We start from the raw sequence: 23,511 nt of genomic DNA, 5'->3' as shown, positions 1-23,511 counted from the left end.
ACATTGATGGATCCAGTCAGCAAGTTTGGGGGATTTTCTCCATCTGCTTTTGGCCTCATGTAAGCAGAAGCAAAGGCACTAATGGAGGGTCATCCAAAGCCAAGGCTTGGCAGGGCAAGATTTTTGACAGAATAAGAGGGCAAGAGAAGTAAGAACAGTTGAACTGGTTCAGCAAGGAGTCAAGATGGTGAAGGGAGGAAAGAGAGGTCAGTGCAGGGGTGATGGCCTGGGAAGGACTGAGGGTGCAGAGGCTGCAGAACAAGTGTGGGGGCCTCAAGGCAGGGGGAGGGGCAGAAAGACAGCACATTGTGAACTAAGGATTCCAAGACTTCATGAGCATGGAAGCAGTGCATTTGTGGGTGTGTAACTGAGAGGGGGCAGAGAAGTCAGTGATGGGGAATCAGGGAAGTTGAGCAACTGGACAGTTAGGGTGTTTGAGGGAGTATCAACACATAGGTCAAAGGCCTGTAGCACGAGAGCCAAGGAGTCTGGGAAAAGAAAGTCTGTGAGCCGGCAGTGAACTCATGGAGAAAGGAAGGGAGGGAGGGAGGAGGGAAGAGGAGGGAAAGAAGGAGGAAGGAAGGGAGGAAGGAAGGAAGGAAGTAGGAAAGAAGGAGGGAGGGAAGGAAGGAAGGAAGTAGGAAAGAAGGAGGGAGGGAAGGAAGGAAGGAACTCCTGGAGAAAGGGAAAAAACAGCACCTAGAGTCTGACTGGTGATACTTATGGCCCAAATGACACTCAGAGGGAAAGGTTACCCAGTGCTGGAGGCCCAGGGAGGGCCCAGGAGGATCCCAGCTCCTCAGAGGATGGGTGAAAGGGCAACCAGACCAGAAAGGTTCAGGAAGATGGAGGGAGGAGGAAAGGAAGACTTCAGATGAAAGTAAGTTTGCTGACTCGGGGCAGGCATGAGGAGCACATAGAACCTGCCACCATCTCCCTTCAGGCGCTCCCCCCAGGAATGGTTAACCAGTTTCACACTCAGGCTTAAGCAAGCGTTTGGACTCCCCTCCAGCCTTTTAGAAGATACAGAAGATGTCTGGTTTTTAGAATGTGAGTCACTGAGGGTCACTCCAGTTCTGAGCAGTCAGTCACAGGGCAGGAGATTTATAGACTGACATCCTAGTCATCGCTAGGCAGCGAGCCTAGCCTTGAACCTGAAGCTCTTACCCTGATTTTCTTCCTATCCAGTCCCTGCTCTGTTCACAAATGCAGCCCTAACCTGAATACTTCAAAGGAAGTTTCAGAGTTTGAGGGGCAGGAGGGAGCCGGGGAGTGGGAGAATGCGGCTCCCATGGCTGCTGCAGAACGTTCTCGCACTGATGCTAAAGATGGATCTGCTGGCATGACACACATTCTGAGGATGATGGGGCTTACAGAGCAGGAGGTGGGTTAGGGGGGTTTTAAATAGCACAGGTTCCATTTTAATGTGAGCAGGGAAAAGGAGGTTTCATTTTCTTTTGGAATGAAAGAGGTTGAAGAGCCTGGGGTGAGGGCAGGATGCCTGCCTTCTACCCAAGGTAGTCACTCAGTCTTTTTTGGAAGATAGCCAGAAACTTTCCTGACATCACTATAGAGGCGGGTAGGTGGCAAAGTTCAAATCCTGCCCCAGACACCTCACCAACTGTGTGACCCCGGTGGAGTCCCTTAACTTCAGTCTGCCTCAGTTTCCTCAACTGTAAAATGAGGATCATAATAGCACCCATCTCCCAGGGTTGTACTGAGGATTGGAAAGGTATTATTTGTAAAGCTCAGCACAATGCCTGGAACATTATAGGCACTGTCACCCTTCTAATATATGACGAAATCCCAGCTCCACGGGGCCTCGAGACCAGAGATGTTTGGGAAGAGTGGGCTTTTTGTCTTATTTTGATTGGCTAGGAGGCAGGTCAGTCAGAATATGTTCTCAAAAATGGGGGGGGGGGTGCTTAGAAATCTCAGGGTGAATCTTAGCACATTCCATTTCATAATCCAAGCTCATTCAAAGGTGAGGTTTCACTTTCTTCCAGCACCCTCCCCCCATCCCCTCCCATTGCTCGGTTCTCTCATTTGAGGCATTAAACCTTCTACCAACCCTTGGAAATCCAAGTATTTGATCCTCACCCTTCTTAATTCTATTGTTATTAACAATAATAAGGGTTGGCATTTCTATAGTGCTTTAAGAGAGAGAGCCTGGCAGTGCCAGGGGGAGCCAGGAGCTTCAAACGCCACTCCCAGCCCAAGCGCCACCACTGAGTCAGGGAGAATGAGGCAGAGGCAGCCAGTGCTGGAGCCTAGGCAGGGAGGCTGGCGTGCTGTTCTCAGAGCACTTTCCAGGGTCCTCATTCAAGGAAATAAAACAGGATTCTTTTTCTTATAGTAACAAGTTCAAGGGAAGTTTCAGGATGTGGATACAATGTTTACTTCCTAGACCCAAGACGCTGTGTCAGTGAAGTCCTCAGTCAAGTGTTTCACCCACCTTTCCAACCCCATCTACCAAGTAACTGACAAGTTTCCACCTGCCTGGAGCAGAGAAGAAAGTGGCCTTACCCAGGAAATCCGAGATCGCTGACTTAGAGCAATAAATCACCTCCTGAAGAGGCCCGTGGGTCAAAATGTTGCAGGTGGTCTGCACAGTCAGAATGCGGGACGCGCTTACGTTGTGACAATGTGGCCAAGTCCTCCGTGGGGGACTCAGCCCCGAGTTCAAATCCAAAAGGAGCAGATGAGGGCGCCCTCCCTTTGGGACACGCCTGATCTCGTTTCCCCGTCCGCGTCTTTCCCCAGGACAGTGTGGGGTGACGTTTCCCCACTAGTCTTGCTCTATCAAGTATATAATTCCCTGGCTTGACGTTGAGGAGTCCGCAGGAAAGTGAAGGTGGGGATGCGGGAGCCAAGGCATTTAGGGTTAGGGTTAGGGTCTGAGAGGCAGAGGAGCTGGGGTCCGAACTCGGCTACCTCTGGGAGGTCACCGGCCCTCCCTTTCCCCATCGTGTATAATAATAATGCTAATTAACAACAAACATTTCTAAAGAACCAGACCTTATCTCACTGGGTTCTCACTACAGCCCCGCCAGGGAGGTGCGCCTTTAGGGTTAACGCTTATTATTTATCCCCATTTTCCAACTGAGGAAACAAGTGATCAGGCTGAGTGACTTGCCTGGCTGGGGATCAGGTTCCTCCCAGGACCTCTTCTTCCCCGCGAAGAAGACTCTGGTTTTTTGTTGTGCTCAGTTGTGGGGGGCGGAGGTAAAGCTGGGAGCTTCAGAGACTCCGGCCCCTGTCTGCCCCCCCCCCCCGCGCCCCCGCCCAGAGCCTGGACGTGACTGGACTTCGGTCCTCAGACCCCTAAGTGACTGCAGCCGGACCCCCACCCCTTTCAGCCTTCGGGGACTTCTCGCCTCTGGGAAGACAGAAAGCGGACCCCAAGCCCCAGCTACCCCACCCCCACCCCCACTCCCGGCAGATTACCAAGATGGGGATGCTGGGGTGGGAGGGCAGCTGCAGTCCGTGAGTCCCGCCGCCGCAGAGAGCACCCCCTGAAGAGGTCGGGAGCAGACTGAGCCCTGGCTCCGGAGGTGCCCCTAGGGTGCCCACACCTCCTGGCCGAGCGAGTCCCGCCCCGGCCCCCCCAAGCCCAACCGGGTCCCGAGCCCGGGGAACCCATCCTGGGACTGAGACTCCAGAAATATAATCCGCTGAGGAGCTGGCGGGGGGACACGGAGTGCGGGAGCCCCACGCACCCAAGGGCTGGGGGAGGGACACGTCCCGCGGGCTCTGTCGCCCCGCACCCCACGTCCCCGAGCGCCCTTACCTCTAAGGGAGCGGCAGAGAAGCGAGCCCCGCGCACCCCGCGCGCGCCCTTCCGTCTGGATCCCGAGGCGGAGCAAGGCCAGAAAGTGGGGGGCCCCTGGGCCGCCGCTGCCGCTGCTGCTGCTGCCGCCGCCGCCGCCGCAGCTGCTGCTCGCACAGTCGTCGCGGATGCTGTGTACAACCCCTTGGCCGCCGCCGCCGCGTCTGGAGCTGCAAGTTTCCATAAAAGTCCCGGTGCGCGGCCGCCCCGCATTCCAAGCGGGCCCAGAGCCGGCCCTGCAGCTGTTCCAAAGCACGCGGCCGCTGCTGCCCCTGCCCCAGCTCCCCGCCCCGCCCCACCCCCAGGGAGGGCAGCAAGGTGGCTGTGTGTGGGGGGGGGGGGGGGGCTGGAGGCCATGACCAGCTCTCCCACAGAGGGGGCTGTCCGGGGGGACTGGAGGCCATGGCCGGCTCTCCCCCAGAGGGGGCTGCCTGCGGGGGGGGGGGGGGGGGGGGGCCAGGGCTGGGTCCACGGCCCGCTGCGGGTCACCCCGCTCCACTGAGGACCACAGAGTTTAATGAATCCACTGTGCCGCTAGCACGTCCGGAGGACCCCGGCTCCCCAAACCTCGGGCCGGAGTCCACCATGCTTTAACCTAGTTACACTGAAGAGACTGCAATGAAACTCATCCTCTAAAGCCGGGGCGGGGGGCGGCACAGCGGCACAGTCAGTGGGGTCTCGCTAATTTTCTATCTGCTTCTCCTCCATTCCCCCGGCCGAGTGGAAAGCGGGGGTGGGGGGATTGGGTGGGTGGGTGGGGAACATGAGCCTCGGAGGCGCTTTAGCTGTGTCACCATGGGCAAACCTCTGAACACCTCGGAGCCTCGGCTTCCGGGGCCGGTAAAATGGAAATGGTATCTATCAGGGGCACCCCCCCTCCCGAGGTTGCTAGGAGATTCAATAAAATCCTGCTTACCAGGCGCTGGACAAACCTGACGATGCTGACTGATGTAGGAAGGTGGCAGAAACCACAGCGACGGGGACTGGCCTGTGCTTTCACTGCTGGGGTCATTCCCAGAGGAGGAAATTCCCTTCACCATTGCGCACTGACACCCTTGCTGCAATTTCGAGTCTTCGTGGTCCAGACTAGAGACCTGGAAGTGAAGGCACTCCCCCAGGCATCGGGGGTCAGGGCTGGGGGCCTGGGGGAGTAGGAGCGGGAGAGAAAAGAGTCTGGCCGGCTCCTAGGGCAGCTCTGGCCCTCTGGGAACTAAGGCAGGAGGGTACAGGGTTATGGGGACCCTTCTGGCAGGCTGCTTTAGACGATGGACCCCTTTTCACAATCATGTTTTGGATGCATAAAAGGAAATACATGGGACTGCAAAGGAAACCAATTTTAACGAAAATCAAGATGCAGTTTGTTCCCATTCTAGTTCAAGGACTCCAGGTTAAGAGCCCCTCGCACCCAACTAGATTCTGAAGTGCTTTTCTATTCGGAAGTCCTTCGGTCATAGGATCGGGAGCAGGACCTGGTCCAACCCCTTGCCATTCTCCGTATTTCTACCTACAATGGGTAAAACCAAGGATCCTTGGACTTTCCCATTAACACCAGACTTCCTAAAATGCCTTATTAGCTTGATACTTGCAATGGAACTGGGATGTAGAAATATGTCAGCCAATGCAGTCAGCCAATAAGCATTTATTAAGTGCCTACTGTATACCAGGCACTGTGTCAGGTGCTGGGGATGCAAAGAGGCAAAAGTCAGTCCCCTCCCCTCCAAGGAGGTCACAACCTAATGAGGACATCATTATGCAGACAAGTATATATAAACAAGCTATATACCAAACAAACTGGAAGAACAGAGAGGGAAGGCACCAGAATTAAGAGGGGCTAGGGAAAGGCTTCTGGCACTTTCGTGGGGACTTGAAGGAAGCCAGGAAAAACATTAGGGAGAGATGAGGAAGAGCATTCCAAGTATGAGGACCAGCCTGAGAGGACGGTGGGAGCCTAGAGAGGGAGTGACTCAGTCCTGGGACAGCCAGTGGCCCGGTCACTGTACTAAAGGGTAAGTTTCAGGGAGTCAGGTGGGAGAAGACTGGAAAAGCAGGAGGGGGTCAGGTTAGGAAAGGCTCTGCATGCCAAGCAGAGCACTTTGTGTGTTCATCCTTCATTGCCGAAGAAGACCATGCCATCAGAGAAATAATGACATGACTTGCACTTGACTTTGTTTTGAGTGAGGGAGGGCTGTGTAGGTCACAAGCCTCACTTCTCCTCCAGAGCCATCTGAATCCAGTGACCAGATATCCATTGGGATGACTGGAGATGACCCAGGATGAGGCAATTGGGGTTAAGAGACTTGCCCAAGGTCACAGAGCTAGTGAGTGTCAAGTATCTGAGGTGAGATTTGAACTCAGGTCCTCCTGACTCCTGCACTGGTGCTCTATCCACTGCACCACCTAGCTGCCCTTGAGCACTTCGTATTCCATCCTGGAGGCAATGGGAGCTGCTAGAGTTTACTGAGTAGGGTCACACAGTCACACTTGAGCTTTAGTAGCTGAATGGGGGATGGACTGGGGAGGAGAGACTTGAGGCAGGCAGACCCCCCAGCAGCAATTGAAAGTCCAGGTGTGAGGAGGTAAGGGCCTGTCCCAGGGGGGTGGCAGCATGAGAGGAGGGAGGGGGACAGAGTTGAAATCTAGGGGAGATGCTACAGAGGTGAAATCAACAGACCATCTTGGATGGGGGAGGGGAGAGTGAGGAACCCAGGATGACTCCTAGGTTGGGAGCCAAGGAGACTGGAAGGATGGGGGTGCCCTCAACAGTAACAGGGAACATAGGAGTGGGGGTGGGTTAGAAGGAAAGACGAGAGAAAAGAGCATCCAAGAAGAGAGAGGGATCAAAGTCCAAGGCTGCTGATAAGTCAATGGGAATGAGGATTAAGAAGAGGCCACTGGATTTGGCAACTAGGAGACCATTAGTAACTTTGCAAAGAAGTTTTGATGGAATGATTAGGTCAGAAGTTGGATTGAAAGGGGTTTAGAAGAGAGTGAGAGAAGAGAAAGTGGATACTGATTGCAAATGGTCTTTTTGAAGAGTTTAGCTACAAAAGACAGAAAAGTCAGTCTGTTGGAAGAGACGGGATGGGATGGGACTTCTGCTTTGGTCAGGAGTAAGGCCACCTCTTCATAGGAGACAGGGATGAAGGAGAGACAAGTAGATGGCAGGTATGACAAAGGGTCCAGGATTCTAGAGAGGGCAATGTTGAGTTGAAGTGGTTCACCAAGGGCTCAGAAGTTACACTTGCTCCTGGAGACTCTACCTTTTTGTTATCTGCTGCTTAAGACCTTCTCAGCTGGGACCCTGGGCTGCTAGGATTCCAGAGTCCCTCTGAGCCACAGTTTGCATCATATTTCTTCTGTAAACACCTGCCTTAAGTCTTTGACAAAGAAAAAGTTAGGGACAATATTTTTTTGAAAAGTCACCCCTACAACAGGGAACCCATGGAGGTCTAGGACTTTTCATTGTTTTATTTCTACATCTGAAAAGTTAAGGGATCAGATGAGATGTCCCTGGAAGTTCCTTTCAGCCCTGAATTGATGGTCCTAGGATTTAAGGAAGAGCAAAGGCGTTATTCCATATCATATAAACAGGACAATTGAGTAGCATGGAAAGTCCCTCCAAGTCAGATTCCAGGCCTATGATTTGAAGATCCCTTGCTCTACATCCCTCCAAAAAGAAATCCTCCACCTGCTCAGCAATTCCTGTGCTTCTTTTAATAGAGGACAGACCCTTTCACTCCACAATCGGAGATAAGGTTCTAAAATAGCCGTCCTTGGGAGTGAGAGGCACGAACTGGCACTGCTGCTGCTGCAGGCAACCCGACTCTGACAGTGCCTGGGCTGCTTCTTGTGAGCAGGTGCTGCTAAGGAGAAAGGGCCTACACGTGGCCCCCAAGCTTGGCCCCCTCAGGGAGGTGGGATGGCAAGCTAAGAGGAAAGGAAGTCATAGGATGCCTTCTCTTCGTAAACAGAACATGACCTTACTGCTTCCTAAAGAGGCTCTTTGGAGTTTAGTTCCCAAAGATCAAATGTCACATCACCGGGAAGACTGAATACAGGTGGGTTTAATAATGTTTTCTAAAAATGTAGGTACATAAAGAATATTTTGGTTTCACTGTCAGTAAAACATCGGACAAATTGTCTGAATTCACTCATCTGAATTCCGATTACTTTATGAAAAGTTATTCCCAGGGGCACTGACTTCCAAAGTTACCAAGGAGCACTCCTCCTAAGGGCTCTCTTCTCCACAAAGCCTCTCTACGAAATCACAAACGCCAAGCTCTATCCGTGACAGCAATGAATCAAATTTGTTTATAAAGGAAATCTCCATAAAATGAAGATTTCCAAGCCCCATCTAACACAAAAAAATATTATTTTAAAAAGCACTAGATAAATGAGCTATTATTGCAAAAGTGACCTTGATACAAGATACACACACACATTCAACTGTCATCTCTGTGCAGACAACATTCCCATCTACATATTCAGCCCTTTCGTCTTCAAGTTGGTGGAATAAAGATTGCCTCTCTCTTTGTAATTTCTCTTTGTGCCTCTTTGTCAGGATGACCAGTGCTCTTCCTTACTATAGCCCTCTCAAGTAGACGACGGTCATCCCCAGAATCCCATAGCTAGTGAGTGCTGAGGCAGCCTGCTGACTCCACAAAGAAAGCAACTGGGCGCTGCTCTGGAGTGTGCTGGGATAGCACTGGACCCACACCCTATCTCACTGGCCTTTGGCCTTCACTTACTGAATGCCTGCTATGTTTGTGTAAGCAGCAGGCAAAGACCCTAAATGTTCATGACCTAAGGAGGGGAGGCAGCATCAGGCAGTAAGTACAAAAGAGAGAGAACAGAATTTCATGAAGTGAGTGCTAGTCAGTGTCATTCAGGAAAGGCCGAAGAAGAGATCACAGGAGAGATGTGCCATGAGGGAAGCCAAGCAGAAGAACATGCATTCCAGGAGGAAGGGACAAGGAGTCAGGCGGCCAAATGTTGTGCATGGGGAACAATTGGTAGACCAACGTACCAGCAACACAACCAAGAGAAGGAATGGGATGGGAGATGAGAAAGGGAGGTGAGAGCCTTATGGTGGAAAGCCTCAAAGCCAAGACTGAGGAGACAGTGTTTGATCCTAAAGGCGAGGGGGAGCTACTGAAGGTTTCTGCAGGGAGGGGAGGGGGCAAGGCCAATCTGTGTTTCAAGAATATAAATTGGGCAGCTGTGTGGAGGCTGGATTGGAGAGGGGAGAGTCCAGCAGTGTGGAGAGCAACTTGAAGGCTGATGTTATAGTCAGAGCCAGAGGCAATGAGGGCCTGAACCAGGCTTGAGGCTATGAGTGGTAAGAAGGGAATGGACAGGCGGATGGATAGGTGGATGAGTGGATGAATGGGTGGGTGGATGGATGGATGGATGGGTGGATGAGTGGGTAGATGGCTATATGGGTGGGTGGATAGATGAGTAGACAGGTGGGTAGGTGGGTGACTGGATGGAGGGGTAGAGAGATGCAGAAATGACAAGGGCATGGGTGTGCTCTCCAAGGTGGTGAGCCTGGATGACTCAAACAAGCACCAAACTTTTCCTCCACTTAAAGAACACACGTACACCCACAGGTTTCAACATTAACTCGAGAGTTTGTGAGAGGGCCAGGTTCCAGTGGCAGCACATTGAGGGTGCAGGGGTCCAGCAGGCAGCACAGAGCTCAGGAGGGAGACAGGGAAGTCATCTGCCTAGAAAAGATCATTACAGGTGGCTGCTTGTCCACAGCCCAGGGCAGCAAACGTCTGCTGCTTTGAATACCCCCTCCAAGCCTTTACAACTGGTTCTTAGGAGTCACCATGGCCAAAACAAATTCATCACCATGGCTTCAAGCATTAATAAAATTATGCTAGACTGGTCCTTGGAGTTTGTGATCTTCAAGGGAAGCTTCTGCTCTGCCACAAATGCCCCTGAGAATGCAGGTTTGCCAGACTGTGGACAGGGCTCTGGAGGAAGCTTAACTATCAGATCCCCAGTGGCTTGGAGCCCTGCCCCCATCACTTAGGACCAGGTGACTTGAACTTAGTCACCATGCCCTCATTCCCTTCAGTGCCTTCTTTCTAGTTCATCCTTTGGGCTTTATAGCGGCTTCAATGTAAACAGACATTAATAAAATATGATAAAACTTTAAGGATGTATCTTGACCCAACTGTAATACTTTAACGTAGCCTAAGAGTTCTTATCCAGTCAATGGAAAGAAATCCATATGGTCCAAGAAAATGACTTCAACTGAAGCATGTGCTGTGGACAATGGCCTTGGATAGGTTGCTACCTCCAGGCAATGCACTTTTGGGAGGGTGCCCCTCTTCTAAGGGAAGATGCAAATGCCGATCACATTGGGTGCTAAGGATGCTCAGGATGCTGCTTGGTGCAATGTGAGAACTAAGAAACAAGTCGTTATCGATGAGTCAGATAAGCAAAAGGTAGCAGCAGAGAGATCCTCAGCGCAGCAGGAGGAGGAGAGACCACAGGGCCCAAATAGGGGAACTCGTGAGCAAAAGGAGGTGAGATTCACAACATGGAAACATGGGGGAATTCTGCAGCTTGAGAAATATTCCTCCTAAAAATGCAGCTAGTGTATTTACCGCAAAAAAAACCATGATGTCAACCAGAAAATCACTGCCTGAGTATTCTTGCCTGCCTCATAAATGTCCCAGAGGCCACAAGAAGTGCTAGTGTTTGTTCTGCGGAATCAGAGTCTCCCAGTCAGAAAGCACCTTAGAGGTCTTGGTCCAGAACTGAAGGCATCTCTTATCTAACAGTGGTCATCCAGCCTCCTGCTGATTAGCACAGAATCTGGCACATAAAAGCTTATTTTCAGCCCTATACCTTCCTGAAGGTCTGACCAAAACGTCAGTTTTTCTTTTAGGCCCACTATCCCCATTTGAAAAATCTTAATGCATTCATGAATGATGTATCTCATGTCTAGGTTTCCTTAAATGTGCTCAAAAGGTGTTCCTGGCTCCCTCACAAGCACCTAAGACACCAAATGCACGCTGGGTATAGAACAGCTTTTATTTCACCCCACAGGAAATGCAAAACACAGAGGACTCACAAAAGCTATTGAGCAGAAACCTAATAAAAATAGCCCATGAGCTCCTCCTAAAACATGGGGCTGCACCCTGTTGAAATTCCCCTCTCTTCCACAGGGTCACACAACCTTTTCTATCCTCTCACTTCCGGCCAAAGCCCCGGGATGGTAAATGCACTTTCAAAGCTGCTACACTGCAAGGAACTCCAAGTAGGTCACTGCACAGGGACAGTGTACAGAGACAGTGTAGACAATCTTCTTCCTTCTTGAAGGATGTCCCCTTCCCTGAACTCCAGACTGAAAGGGGTTATGCATATGCCTGCCTCCACCAATCTCCTCAAAGGTGAGCCCTGCCCCTCCCCCTCCCATGCCTGCCCATTTGCCAGCATTCTCATGGGAACTGGAGCCAGCTCGATGCCTCCTTCACATGTCACCTTCCTCAGTCTGTAGGGGATGCTCACACTAGACTTTCAGAGCTCTCTCATGTGTATTAGTTTCTACCTCTTCTAAGCAGACCATGTGCATATGACTGGTCTTTTGTCAATATCTGTTAAGAGTCAAACAGCCTGCAATATAAAAGGGATGATCAGCCCTTTATTTGGCAGTAAGAGAAACACATATCTATTACAGGTGGTGGCTGGGGGAAGACGCAGCCAGAGCAATTTTTCTGCTATGGTGATACTTAACAGGGTTTCGTTGTTCTATAGGTGAATGCGTACCACACCATACATGTAGGCAAGAAAAAGAAACATTTCTTGGCATTGGCTAATTTCAAGTTAATACATAGTTTGCATCAAACAAAACAAGTAATTTGAACAGGAGTACAGTCATTAAGGATAGATGAAGGATGACATCATTACCAACCATGCTCACCTACAAGGACGTTTCCAAATGGGTCAAAACAAACCACAAAAAGTCTTTTTCCAGATCTTGCCAAGCCAGGACACGACTCCAAAATCTACATTTAAAACTCTTTCCTGATGTCTTTACAATCAAAATGCAGGGCCAAATGGGGCATTCGTGCAAATTTTGACTTTTGAGTGTGCAAAGCTATAGAGAAGGCCATTCACCTTTCTCTTCAGCATTCCTACTTCCTAGGCTTAGAGAAATGTTGGTCCTTTGGAACTGTCCACAGGATGTGCGCCCGGAAAAACCTGCTAGATGGATTTTAGATGTCTTCCCTTCTTTTGTGGTAACATACGTAACCTGCAAAAACATTATCCTCAAAGAAGAAAAGGGCTGGCCTTTCAAGTGAGTGGGAAATATATGTGGCTGACCACGGTGGAGAGTGGAAACAGAGGCCAGCAAATCACTTCAACACAGACTTCCTCCATTTTTAAAAACTGACAAAAAGCTATTGTACATTACATTACCAAAACAGCCTCTGATGAGCTGAAAATTGATATATCTGATGGAGATCACGTTTTCTCTGTAATTGACACCACAAAAAAAGAGTTAGGCTTTTACCCCACTGAGATTTTAGATCATGCTACTAAAATCTGCTCATTTAACATTTTAAAACATTTTCTTTGTATTTATAATCCAGTCTTAAGGCAAATGGAAACTGGTATTCATGACCCTCAGGCTCCTCTGTTTTCGTAAACATTCTTTTGCAGAAAGGCAGCTCTTCTCCACCTTAGGCCAAGATAAGCTCTCTTCCTAAAGGAGACACCTCCGTCCACCTGGAAATCCCTGAAATTCTATTTGGTCACTATGGTCCCTTTAATTGAAGGCCACACAGAAAACCTCGGGTTGGAAGGCAACTGGTGGGCTAGCCCACTCACTTCCTTCCATAGCAATCACACTGAAATATGGAAGAGGCCAATTCAACCACTTGAGTAACTAACCAAACGCTTGCATATAATTGTACTTTTTCAGAGTAAAATATCCATAAGAGAGAAAACATATACTGCATATGCTTTCAGGGAACATAAATGTGTATGTACTGGCCAATGAGGTCAACTTTCAGGTGTTATGGGGTAACAGCATCACATCAAATAGTGAAAAACGAATTTCAGACAAATCTTTTGTCCAACATAAAAATACTACACAAAAATTTCCCCCATAGTTTGGTTTCTAAAATAGGTGAGGACAACAATAATCACGGAAATAAAAACACATTTCAGAGCGTTCAATCAGAAAGTAGATACACTGTTCATAAAGCACAACTCCGTTCTGCCCGAGCTGTAAGGAGAAATAAAAATCACATCCAGCTTCATGGCACAAAGAATGTAAAGCTAAGGAAGCCTTCCCCGTACACAGGAGACGCCAACTGGAATGTCAACCTGAGGGGGCCGTTCTTCTTGTCTCTTGGATAAGCCCAGGCCAGGGACAGCGTCACCGCCTGAATTTGTGTAAACTCATGGAGCCAACAACAGCTTGAAGCGTCTGACTGTCCTGATGCGGAAGTCAGTCCTACTATGTCAACGCTGGGCAGATTCTCATTTAAAACAATGATTACAATTTTCCTGCTTCACACTGACATCTCAATGGAGAGAAACCAGGCACTTTCATCTAAAATGCTGCTTTAAAATTACTCTAGGTCACCTAAGCAGTGAACTCCTTATGGTGAACAAAAGACAACTCAGGAGGAAAATGGTTCCCACCCCTGGAGGGCTCCTGCCCAAGCTGGAGAATGTGCAGGATAAAGAGTGGCACCCTGGCTTATGTACCCATCACATGAATCCTGAAACCACCAAATCTCCCAGGACTGGAAACACCCAGGGGCTAAATTTGGAGGAAAAAACCAGAGTCAAAAAGAAATCAGCTCCAGGGCCAGTGTCTTTTCCCCACCGGAGTCTGGCCAGGACCCAGCTCGCGCCAGATCTGCACCTCCATCTGAAACTCCTGGGGACATCGCCAAGGGGCAATTTCAATGCTAGAGGAGGAGGGGGAGAGAGTTTCCTTGCCAGAGAAAGGGATGGAGGGTCTCTGCCCTCAGAACTAGGAGCAGCAGCCTGACCCAGAAACCTTTCCTTGCCACCCCGAAAGGCTAATTCTTGGGAATGGATCATGCCAACTCTCGGGAGGCACAGCGATTTCTTTGACTAAACAAACAGCGCACATCAGACATCACTGCTGACTAGACGGTGATTGTTTCTATTTCCTGCATTACTTAATTGGGCTTCAATACAAAAAGTTATAGCTGATATGGACAGACGCATTTGCAAGGCGAAATGAAACACACTGCCATCGAGAAGTAGCCTGATGGATGGACAGTGTGTCACCTGGGGAAAACAGGGAAGCTGGATGTACCCTGGGCCAGAGCAATGACCACTTCTGGTTGCCATGTGCCAAGGCAAGGCTTTTGAGAATGCTGACTCAACAGCTCACGACAGTCCTCCAACTGCCTCTATGGACCAAGGATGGACTTCAATCACAAGTACCAGTTATGAAAAATGCACACTTCAGAAATGAAAAGATTTTCTAGGAATTATGGCCCTCTTGAAGGGGTATCCAGCCTAGTCACCCCTTCATCTGTCCGTTCATCCCTCGATACTCCACCCCCACAGCCCAGTCGCACACACATCCTCCCCCCTCACTGGACTCTGGCTTCTACTAGACCACTGGCCATGGCATGGCTGTGCCTGGTCACACAGCTGCTTGTGTGTCTCAAGGAGTCTGTGCCCAGGTATGCCATCAAGAGCTCGGTGCGGCGCATTAGCAGCCGCATAAGGTCTTCTGCCAGTGTCTCCATGCTGGAATAGCGGACCTTCTCCAAATCGAAGATGTCTTTGAGAAAATAGAGCACTTGGTCCTGGCAGACAAAACAAGCAAGAGGGTGTTTAAGGAGAGGTCTATACCTCCACCTGCATAACACAGAGAGTCCACCCCTTTTCAATGATCACAAATCACAAATAACAATGTTTAGGGACACAAAACCAAAAACAAATGGAGGGTTTGCCTTAATAAATAAAAGGTGTCTGGTGTATTTAAACTAAAATTAAAATTCTGAACCAGAAACTCAGCCCTGAAGGCAGGCACTGTGCACACATGCAGCGAGAAAACAGCAGGGGAATCCTGGCATCTCTCTTTAGGACGGACCCTCCAGGAAGTCCTGGGAAAGCACACTCCAAGTCCCTCATTAGATGAACAGGACAGGAACTGAAGGCAGAATTAGGAGCATGAGCAAATCTCTGGCAGGGCGGCCTATGACTGAGGACATTTCTCCACAAGAGGCACACCAAGACAACCATGTACAGGGGACATGCCTTGTCAGGAAGGGCCACTTTTCTGTCCTCTGGATCACTCTCACTGCTCTTTGAAACAGAATGAGGCCCAAAGCACAAGATATCAAGCTAATAAGTCCTGTCCCAAGCCCATCCTGTCCAACACAAAAAGCAAATATAGTTTTCTAACGTGACAGGAAATAGGCAAGAATATTCACCCATTACAAGTGAAAGGGTAAAAATGACCACTGTCTCCGAGACCACCTCAAGTCCAGGAGGAATAAGAAACTTTTATCAATAACAGCTCATATTGATATAACGCTCTAAGAGGTGCCATAAATACTACACTCTTACTACAGAGGAGGAAACTGAGGTAGAAGGGACCTGCCCAGGGTCACATTGTAAGGAAGTGTCTGAGACAGGCTTTGAACTGGGGTCTCTCTGACTCTGGGCACCATGGGCACCGCCTAGCTGCCTTTATGTCCCAGGCTGTGTGCAAGGCACTGGGGGGAAGAAAGCACTTAAAATCCTCCCTTCCAGGAATTGATCATCTAAGAGGAGGGGGAAAAAGCACAAATAAAAACCATACAAGGAAAAGTGTATCAAGTTTAGAAGTAAAATGGAGTACAGGAGACCATACTGGCCCACAGGCTTTCCATTTATATGGAACTTCCGTTCACAGCCTGTTACGCTCAAGTAAAGCACACACACCACCTTTGTGTGCCTTCATTTGGAACAACTACAATTCTTAAAAGCTGCCCATACCTTAAAGAAGCAACATAAATCATAGAGGGAGTTTCTTGGGCCCAAAAAGCCCCAGGCTAATACGGGGCTGACATGCTCACAAATGGCGTAGAAGTGGGCAAAGAACCCGTCAGGAATCTGTTGACAAAGGAGAGCAAAGTTAACAAACTGAATCTATGAAGCACTTTCTACATTTCCTAGGCCCTGAGGGACAAAGACAAAACACAAAGGAAAACTTGTTCAGAGAGAAATTAAGTCAACCAAAACTAAGTCCAAGAGGTCAATTGATCAAGAGTGACCTAAGTAATTGAAAAGGTATAAACTGCCCATGGTTGGGCCCTACCAATAAAACAAAATTAATAATATTACCTAAATGAATTGATTTATTTGTTGTTATACAACTAAACTTCAAAGGGTTACTTTATTACTTTAGAGATCTAAAAAAGGTAACGAAATTAATGTGCAAGACCAAAATTTAAGAATCTCAAAGGAAACAATAAGAAATAATAATAGGAAGGAAGCAGGCCAGACAACAGCAGACTTTACACTGTAACACAAAGGAATGATGTCCAAAAAATAGAGAAGGTGATCAGTGGAACGAGCGAGGCACATGACATTTGTAACAAAACAGAGCACAAAAAGGCTCAATAAACCAAAGGGCCCACTACTTGACACAAACTGCTGGAACACTGGAACACAATCTGGCAGAAATCAAGTGTACACCACTACCTCACACCACACACCAAGATAAGCTCCAGATGGACATGGCTTAAATCTAAAAGGTCACAGCATGAACAAGTTCAAAGAGCAAGGAAGGAAACAGCTTCTGTAACTCTGGAAAGGGGAAATATTTATGACGAAGCAAGTGACAAAGAGTGCCACAGAAAACGAAATGGACGTTTTATGAGAATGAGAATCATCTCCCAGTAGATAAATGATCAAAGGATAGGAAGAGGCATAGGCAGCTCTGTTCCAAAGTAAGGAAACCAAATGATCATCAGCAATTTGAAAAACAATGCTCCAAATCATTAATAACTAGAGCAACAACTCAAAATGTCCATTTCATACTTATCAGACTGCCAAAGATGACAAACCAAAAATGACAACGGCTAGAGGAGACATACAGAGAAAGGAACATGAAGGCACAGAAAAGGTGGAAGCTAGTCCAATCATTCTGGAAGACAATACCCTCAAAGTCACTAAACTGTGCATGCCCTCAGACCCAGAATATCCCTCTACTAGACCTTTAAAAGAGATCCACAAAAGAGGAAAGGATGCATTTATACAAACACATTCATGGTAAAGGGGAGAAGGCTAGGGATGTCACTGTTCAGTTGTCCAGTCATACCTGATCCTTTGTGACCCCATAGACTGTAGCACGCCAGGCCCTTTTATCCTTTGTTACCTCTTGTACTCTGTCCAAGCTCATGTTCACCGTTCCCATGACGCTATCCATCCATCTCATCCTCTGCTCTTCCCCTTTTCCTTTTTTCCTTTAATTTTTCCCAACATCAGGGGCTTTTCCATTGAATGCTGTCTTCTCGTTATCTGGTCAAAGTAATTAAGCTTCAGCTTCAGAATTTGAATAGCCTGAATTAATTTCTTTTAAGTATTGACTGATTTGATCTCCTTGCTATTTAAGGGACTCTTAAAAGCTTCTCTAGCATACTACAATTCAACAGTGTTGATTCTGCGGCACTCAATTCCTTATAGTTCACCTCTCACAGCCATACTACTGGGAAAAGCAGAGTTTTGACTGTACAGACCTTTGTTGGCAAGGTGATATCTCTGCTTTTTAGTCTGCTGTCCAAATTTGCCATAACTCTCCTTCCAAGGAACAAGCATCTTTCAGTTTCATGGCTGCAGTCAGTCTGCAATGATCTTTCTTGTCTCTCTCTTTGCCAGGAAGTGATGGGACCAGTTGCCAAGATCTTAGTTGTTTTTTTAATGTTAAGCTCCAAGCCAGCTTTTACACTCTCTTCTTTCACCCTCTAGAGGCTTCTTAATTCCTCTTTACTCTGCCATCAGAGTGGTATCATCTGCATATCAGAGATTGTTGATATTTCTCCTGGTGACCTTAATTCCAGCTTTTGATTCATCCAGCCTGGCCTTTTCATGATGTACTCTGCATGTGAGCTAAATAAATAAGGTGACAATGTCCAGCCTTGTCATACTCTTTTTTCAATCTTACACCAATCAGTTGTAACTGTTGCTTCTTGGTTTGTCTCCAGGTTCCTCAGGAGACAAGTAAGATGATCTGGTCCTTCAATCTCCTTGAGGACTTGCCACATTTTGTTGTGATCCACATGGTCAAAGGCTTTAGATAGTCAGTGAAGCAAAAGTAGATGTTGGCAATTTGGCCCCTACTTCCTCTGCCTTTCTGAAAATCAGCCTGTTCTGGTCATTTTCAGTTCACCTGTTGCTGAAGCCTCGCTTGCAGAATCTTGAGCATAACCTTGCTGGCACGTGAAATGAGCACCATTCTTCAGCAGCTTGTGCATTCTTTGGCATTGCCCTGCTTTAGGGCAGGGGTGTAAGCTGATCTTTTCCAATCCAATGCCCACAAGTTTTCCATATCTGCTGGCAAACTGAGTGCAGTACTTTAACAGCATCATCTCTGAGGATTTTAAATAAACAGTTCATTCGAAATTCCATCCCCTCCACTAGCCTTACTGCTAGCAGTGCTTCCTAAGGCCCACTTAACTCCGTTCTCCAGGACACCTGGCTCTAGATCAGTAATCACACCATTGTGGTGCTAAGTGATCAGTGATGTTAAGACATGTCTTGTATAATTCTTCTGAATATTCTTGTCACCTGTTCTTAATCTCCCCTACTTTGGTTAGGTCCCTATCATTTTTCACCTTATATGATGTCCATTTTTGCACGAAACACTCCTGTGATAGCGGATCTTCTTAAAGAGATCTTATCTTTCCCATTCTACTGTTTTCCTCTATCTCTTTGCATTTCTCATTTAAGAAAACTTCTTCTCTCTCTTTGCTATTTTCTAGAATTCTGGATTCATCTTGTCCGTGTTTCCCTTTGTCCTGTCTTCAGCCCCGTCTGGCACCATTTTGTTTCCTTACTCTTTTTCCTTTGGGATTTTTTTTTTGTTGCTGCCTGCTATACAACAGCATGAACCTCTGTCCATAGTTCTTCAGGCTCATTAAAACAATGGGAAGAATATGAACACACACATACAGAAAGAAAGTTCAGAAGGAAAGTCAGAGAAGTAGAACAGTTTTTAAAGGAACAAGCTGAACTTATTCTTATTTTTTCTAATATAAAATCATCAAAATGGTAATATTGTCCCTCTATTGTAGTCTGCTCAAGATCCATGAGACGTTTTTATTGCTATTTAAACAAGTGGTTCCACTTGGTTTGCACAGCAAGCCAGGGTTCACATGCCTCCTTTAATACCGCTGGATTTTGTGGCACTTCATTTAAGACATGTTGCATGCTCCTTGTGTGAAGCGGGTCTGTTCTCATTTGTCAGAACTGTGAGAAGTAAGCTCTGTGGACCCTAACAATCCAAAGCTCAGCTGCAGAGCAGGGCAGATGGGCAAACTGACCAAAGGGTGAACATGGCCATGCCTGATAAGGAGCCCAGCCTACAGAATAGGGATCACAATGACCGAGGGCCCCTGGGGCAGTCCAGCCAGTAAAGCCTGGAGACCCCTGCTCAGAATCATGTCTGCAAAATGCACAGGATCAGAAAGGAGGCAATCATATACGATGAGTTAATCCAAATATAAAAAAAAAGACAAAAGTCTATGGACAATGGGTCAAGAACCTCTGATTCCATGTCTGCTAAGAGCTAGGGAGCTGAGGCATTAAAGAAGGAAGGAACCAGCCTTTGCCCTCAGGAAACTCCCCCTCTGGTGTGGGTGCTAGGGGAAGGGGTGCGATGTCCAGAGGGAGAGAACACCCACCATCAAGGGGTCTAAGAAAGTCCCTGAGCTGGGACACGGTACACTTGGAGGAGAGCCAGGACAGCTGCCTGGTTGTCCTGCCAAGGTGAGGGGCAAGGGTGGACAGGGGAGGGTGAACCACCAGAGCCAGGGGCTGATGTGCCTGAGTCACCAGGATTCCCACAGGAAGTCGGCTTGGGCTTCTCTCTCTAGGACTGCTTGGTTGGTGGGTCTCAACCCTGGTGGCCAAGGATATTAACTACCAGCTTCTTTCCTGCCTTTGCCTGAAGGGGCCTCATCTGCCTGCACTTGCTCCCATTTCTGTCCCACTGGGTGGCTCGAGTGCCCCCCATATACACTTCCCCTCCTCTTTTTCCTCTCCTTTCTCATCCTCCTTCTCCTTCCTCTTCTTCTCTCTACCTCCTCCTTTCATTGCTTCTTCCTCCTCTCCCCTTCCTTCTCTCCCCTCCTCTTGCTGCCCACCTTTTATCACCCACTTCTGCAGACTCTGGCCCCTGTCCTCAATATTCTCCACCTGGGCCACAGTGGCTGCTCCTCAGATGAGATGACTCATTTTCTTGCCATTAGTGACCCTTGGTCCATCTCTGCATTCTTGGGCATGGGGTTGTCCCCCGATAGACTGGAGGCCCCTTTTCTGTATTGGTGCTAGGCAGGCACAGCCTCCCTTCCCAGCTGTGTTGCTGCCTCCCAGAGCGGTCTCTCCTCTTGGGCTAGAGGTGCCTCCTTTGCTGAGGAAGCCACTGCCTTCCTGATGTCCTCATGAGAGGCCTCAGTCCCCTCTTCATCTGTGACAAAGGAGCACTTTCCTTTGGCTGGATCACCATGAAGGGAGCTTACAAACAATTGCAAGGCGCCAATTTTAAAGAAGAAAGAAGACGGAAATCATTTCCTGGCTAGCTGGGGTAGGATAAGCCGAAAATGACAGCATGTGGCACTAAGAAAGGTCTAGGTTCCTCAAGGGTAAGAAGTGCCATTTTCCCTCACTCTGCATCCCCAGTTGTGGGGATTAGAACACCGTACTACTTTAGTAAGATCTGGCCCAGAAGACAGCCTATGACATGAAGCACAGAACCTCGGGACCCTAATAGAATACTATTGTGCTATAAGAAATGATGAACAGGAAGACTTCAGAGAGGCCTGGAAAGACTTATATGAACTGATGCTGAATGAAAGGAGCAGAACCAGGAGAACTTCTGTACACCTTGTACACAGCAACAACCACAGTGTGTGAGGAATTTTTCTGGTAGACTTAGCCAATCACAGCAATGCAAGGACCTAAAACATTCTCAAAGGACTCTTGTGGCAAAGTGCCATTCAAATACAGAGAACGAAGCAGACCGTTTTCTCTTGTGTTTTGTTTGGATTTTTTTCATGGTTTCTCCCATTCATTTTCATTCTTCCATGCAACATGACTAAGGTGAAAATGTATTTAGTAAGAATGTATGTGTAGAACCCATATAAGATTGCATGCTATCTCAGGTAGGGAGGGGGGAGGGAGGGGGGAAGGAATGGGAGAAAATCTAAGATTTATGGAAGTGATTGTAGAAAACTGAAAACAAATAAATTAATTTTAAAAATTAAAAAAAAAAAGAATGTGATAGTGACATTGAGATAATTAAAAAAAAAAGGAAAAAGAAACAGACTCTCCCCCATCCCCCCAGTCACACAAAAGGCATTTACCTTCATCTGCTGCCTCTTCTGCTTGAGCACTGACCAGCAGCTGGAAGCCACAGCCTAGACATGCACAGGGAAGAGAAAAGGCCCGGTTGAAGCTGGTGTGTGGCCCCTGCTTTGGAGCCTCCAAGCCTCTCCCCCTTAGCCAAAGGCCTGAGTCCTTGAGGTCTTCCTTCATGGAATTCCAGGCTACCTTTTCACAGTGCTAGCATGCTGACTGTTGATGACAGGCACTAAGCGATTCACACTCCCTGTGTTATTCTCAAACAACAGATTTTTTTTTAAAAAATGAAATACAAGAGGCAAGCAAGCAAAACTGGGCAGCATCTGTTGCCAAGGCTCCCCAGAGTTGGAGACTGTAGGTCCTCTCACACTCAGAGCTAAACTGCATCAAACTCCCCCAACAGAAGCTAAAAATACACACAGAAAAGACCCTGGACACAATGTAATCTGGGGTTTTTCCTAAAGAAATGGCATTTTTTAAATAGTCTGGGTTTTATCCAAATAAGGACCTAAGAAATGTAACATAATGACAGAAAAAGAGCTTTTTCTTCTAGAAAACACAGTGGAATATCCCAAGCCCAGGTTCCTGCATCTATGTCTCTAAGATCACTCTACCCTATCAGCTGGAGAAATGGGTGAGAATGACCTCTTGTGAGACAAAAATCATGCTAATCAGGAAAAATTTAAAACATACACATTTTAGAATTCAGTCAATTAAGGAAGAGGGAGACAGTGATAATCCACATAAGTTGCCACTCCTAGGCCTGAGATCCTCATCAGGATCCCTCACCTGGCATGGGGCATGAGGGTGACCCAGAGCCCCTGAAAGCCAAGCCCAGGAAGTGGGTGAAGAGAGCATGGCCCCACACAGACAAGACAAGTGCAGAGTAAACAGGTATGAAGTCAGTTTGTGTGTCTGCACACACAAGGTCCTCTTACTGGCCCCCATGGGTCTACTTGTGCCTGAAAATACATGGCTTTCTTTCCAAGGCTTCAACTTGGCTGGGTCATGAGCAACTTTGTCCCCAGAGGGCAGGCCTCTCATGGCACTGTGTACCTACAGAGTCCTAGCACTTGCTCCAGCTATGGAGTCCCTAGGAAGTGAACTTTCTCGTCAAGTGGGCCCTTTTCACCCAATCATACAATGGACTTTTATCTCCAAGTACAAATGCCTTTTTAGTAGATTCTGCTTATTTACTGCTTTGGCTCATAAAAGTTTTCCCAGGTTTCTCTAAAACTATCCCTCACTAGTTTGAGGGAGAGAAAAAAAAGTCTGTTAATTGAAAAAAAAACTGATTTTTAAAAAAAGGCCTGGAGGGAATTGGTGACTAAGATCTTACCATTTTCATGACCCACACGTACGTCCCAAAATAAGTAAGTCTCCACTTACAGTTTCTTTAAAGGAGGAGTTTAGCCAACGATTGTTGACTACGTTTTGTATGGATGTGGGTGGGTTTTCTAAATCTTCAAAGGAGTCCATTAATATAAAGTCCAGGACAATGTCATAAAAATTTAGATTTTTCACCTGCACAAAATGAGAAAAAATGTACATTCAAAATTACTTATTAGCACCTGGACTGGAAGAAAGACTGAATCCAGATTCTATTCATGAAAACAAATGAACTGACAGAGTCATCAGGTATACAAGTAACCACCAAGGAGGAGGAAATGCTGACTTGGGCTCTGTCTTCACCACCCCCTCCATTCTTCTCCACCCCCACCCAGCTCCACCTCCCAAGTTGATGCTGGGCCATTTTGGACTTTGGAGGCTCAGAGGCTGGAGGAGGAAGTGAATGAAAACAGACGAGACTCACCCCCCTCGCGGCCAGTTCCACCTCAATGCTCTCCCAGTGGTCTGTTTGCTCTAAAAAACAGATCATTTCATCAAAAACATCTTCAAATTTCTTTGGATTCTGTAGGATATCATCAGCAAACAAGAAGAAGATGACATGTTTTAATTCGGAGCATGCTTCCTGAAACAAGCTTCAGGCCCACCAGCAACAGGGACTGCTAAAGTTCTTGAGGTCCCATCTAGTGGACAACATGCTCTGCTCCAAGGGCCAACCTTTGGTTGAAGGCAGAGTAGGCCAAAGGAAA

At 47.7% G+C, this 23,511-nt stretch overlaps 2 protein-coding genes across 8 annotated transcripts in view; both read right to left on the bottom strand.

The window, feature by feature from the left end:
• NEXN (nexilin F-actin binding protein) overlaps positions 1–4,132 on the bottom strand; it is a 46,568-nt gene extending 42,436 nt beyond the window's left edge. For 3 of the 6 annotated variants that reach the window (XM_072649915.1, XM_072649919.1, XM_072649918.1), the window contains exon 1: positions 3,791–4,132. The gene's annotated coding sequence lies outside the window, so the exon portion shown is untranslated. Of the gene's footprint in view, positions 1–3,447; positions 3,516–3,790 lie in introns of all 6 variants that reach the window. The other 3 variants (XM_072649916.1, XM_072649924.1, XM_072649921.1) reach the window with 3 other exon arrangements.
• Positions 4,133–11,469: 7,337 nt separating this feature from the next.
• The window catches only part of MIGA1 (mitoguardin 1), a 51,221-nt gene continuing 39,179 nt past the window's right edge, over positions 11,470–23,511 (bottom strand). Inside the window, exons 12-16 of one of the 2 annotated variants that reach the window (XM_072649912.1) lie at positions 23,229–23,327; positions 22,805–22,939; positions 21,418–21,471; positions 15,830–15,946; positions 11,470–14,652 (exon numbers count right to left, since the gene is read on the bottom strand). In XM_072649912.1, coding sequence (XP_072506013.1) covers positions 14,434–14,652; positions 15,830–15,946; positions 21,418–21,471; positions 22,805–22,939; positions 23,229–23,327 — 624 coding nt within the window. In that variant the 3' untranslated portion in view covers positions 11,470–14,433. The remainder of the gene's footprint in view (positions 14,653–15,829; positions 15,947–21,417; positions 21,472–22,804; positions 22,940–23,228; positions 23,328–23,511) is intronic. The other variant, XM_072649913.1, reaches the window with a different exon arrangement.

The sequence above is a fragment of the Notamacropus eugenii genome, chromosome 2 (genome assembly GCF_028372415.1).
Source record: "Notamacropus eugenii isolate mMacEug1 chromosome 2, mMacEug1.pri_v2, whole genome shotgun sequence".
In the NCBI taxonomy this organism is placed as follows: domain Eukaryota; kingdom Metazoa; phylum Chordata; class Mammalia; order Diprotodontia; family Macropodidae; genus Notamacropus; species Notamacropus eugenii.
This window is presented reverse-complemented; position numbering and strand designations above follow the sequence as displayed.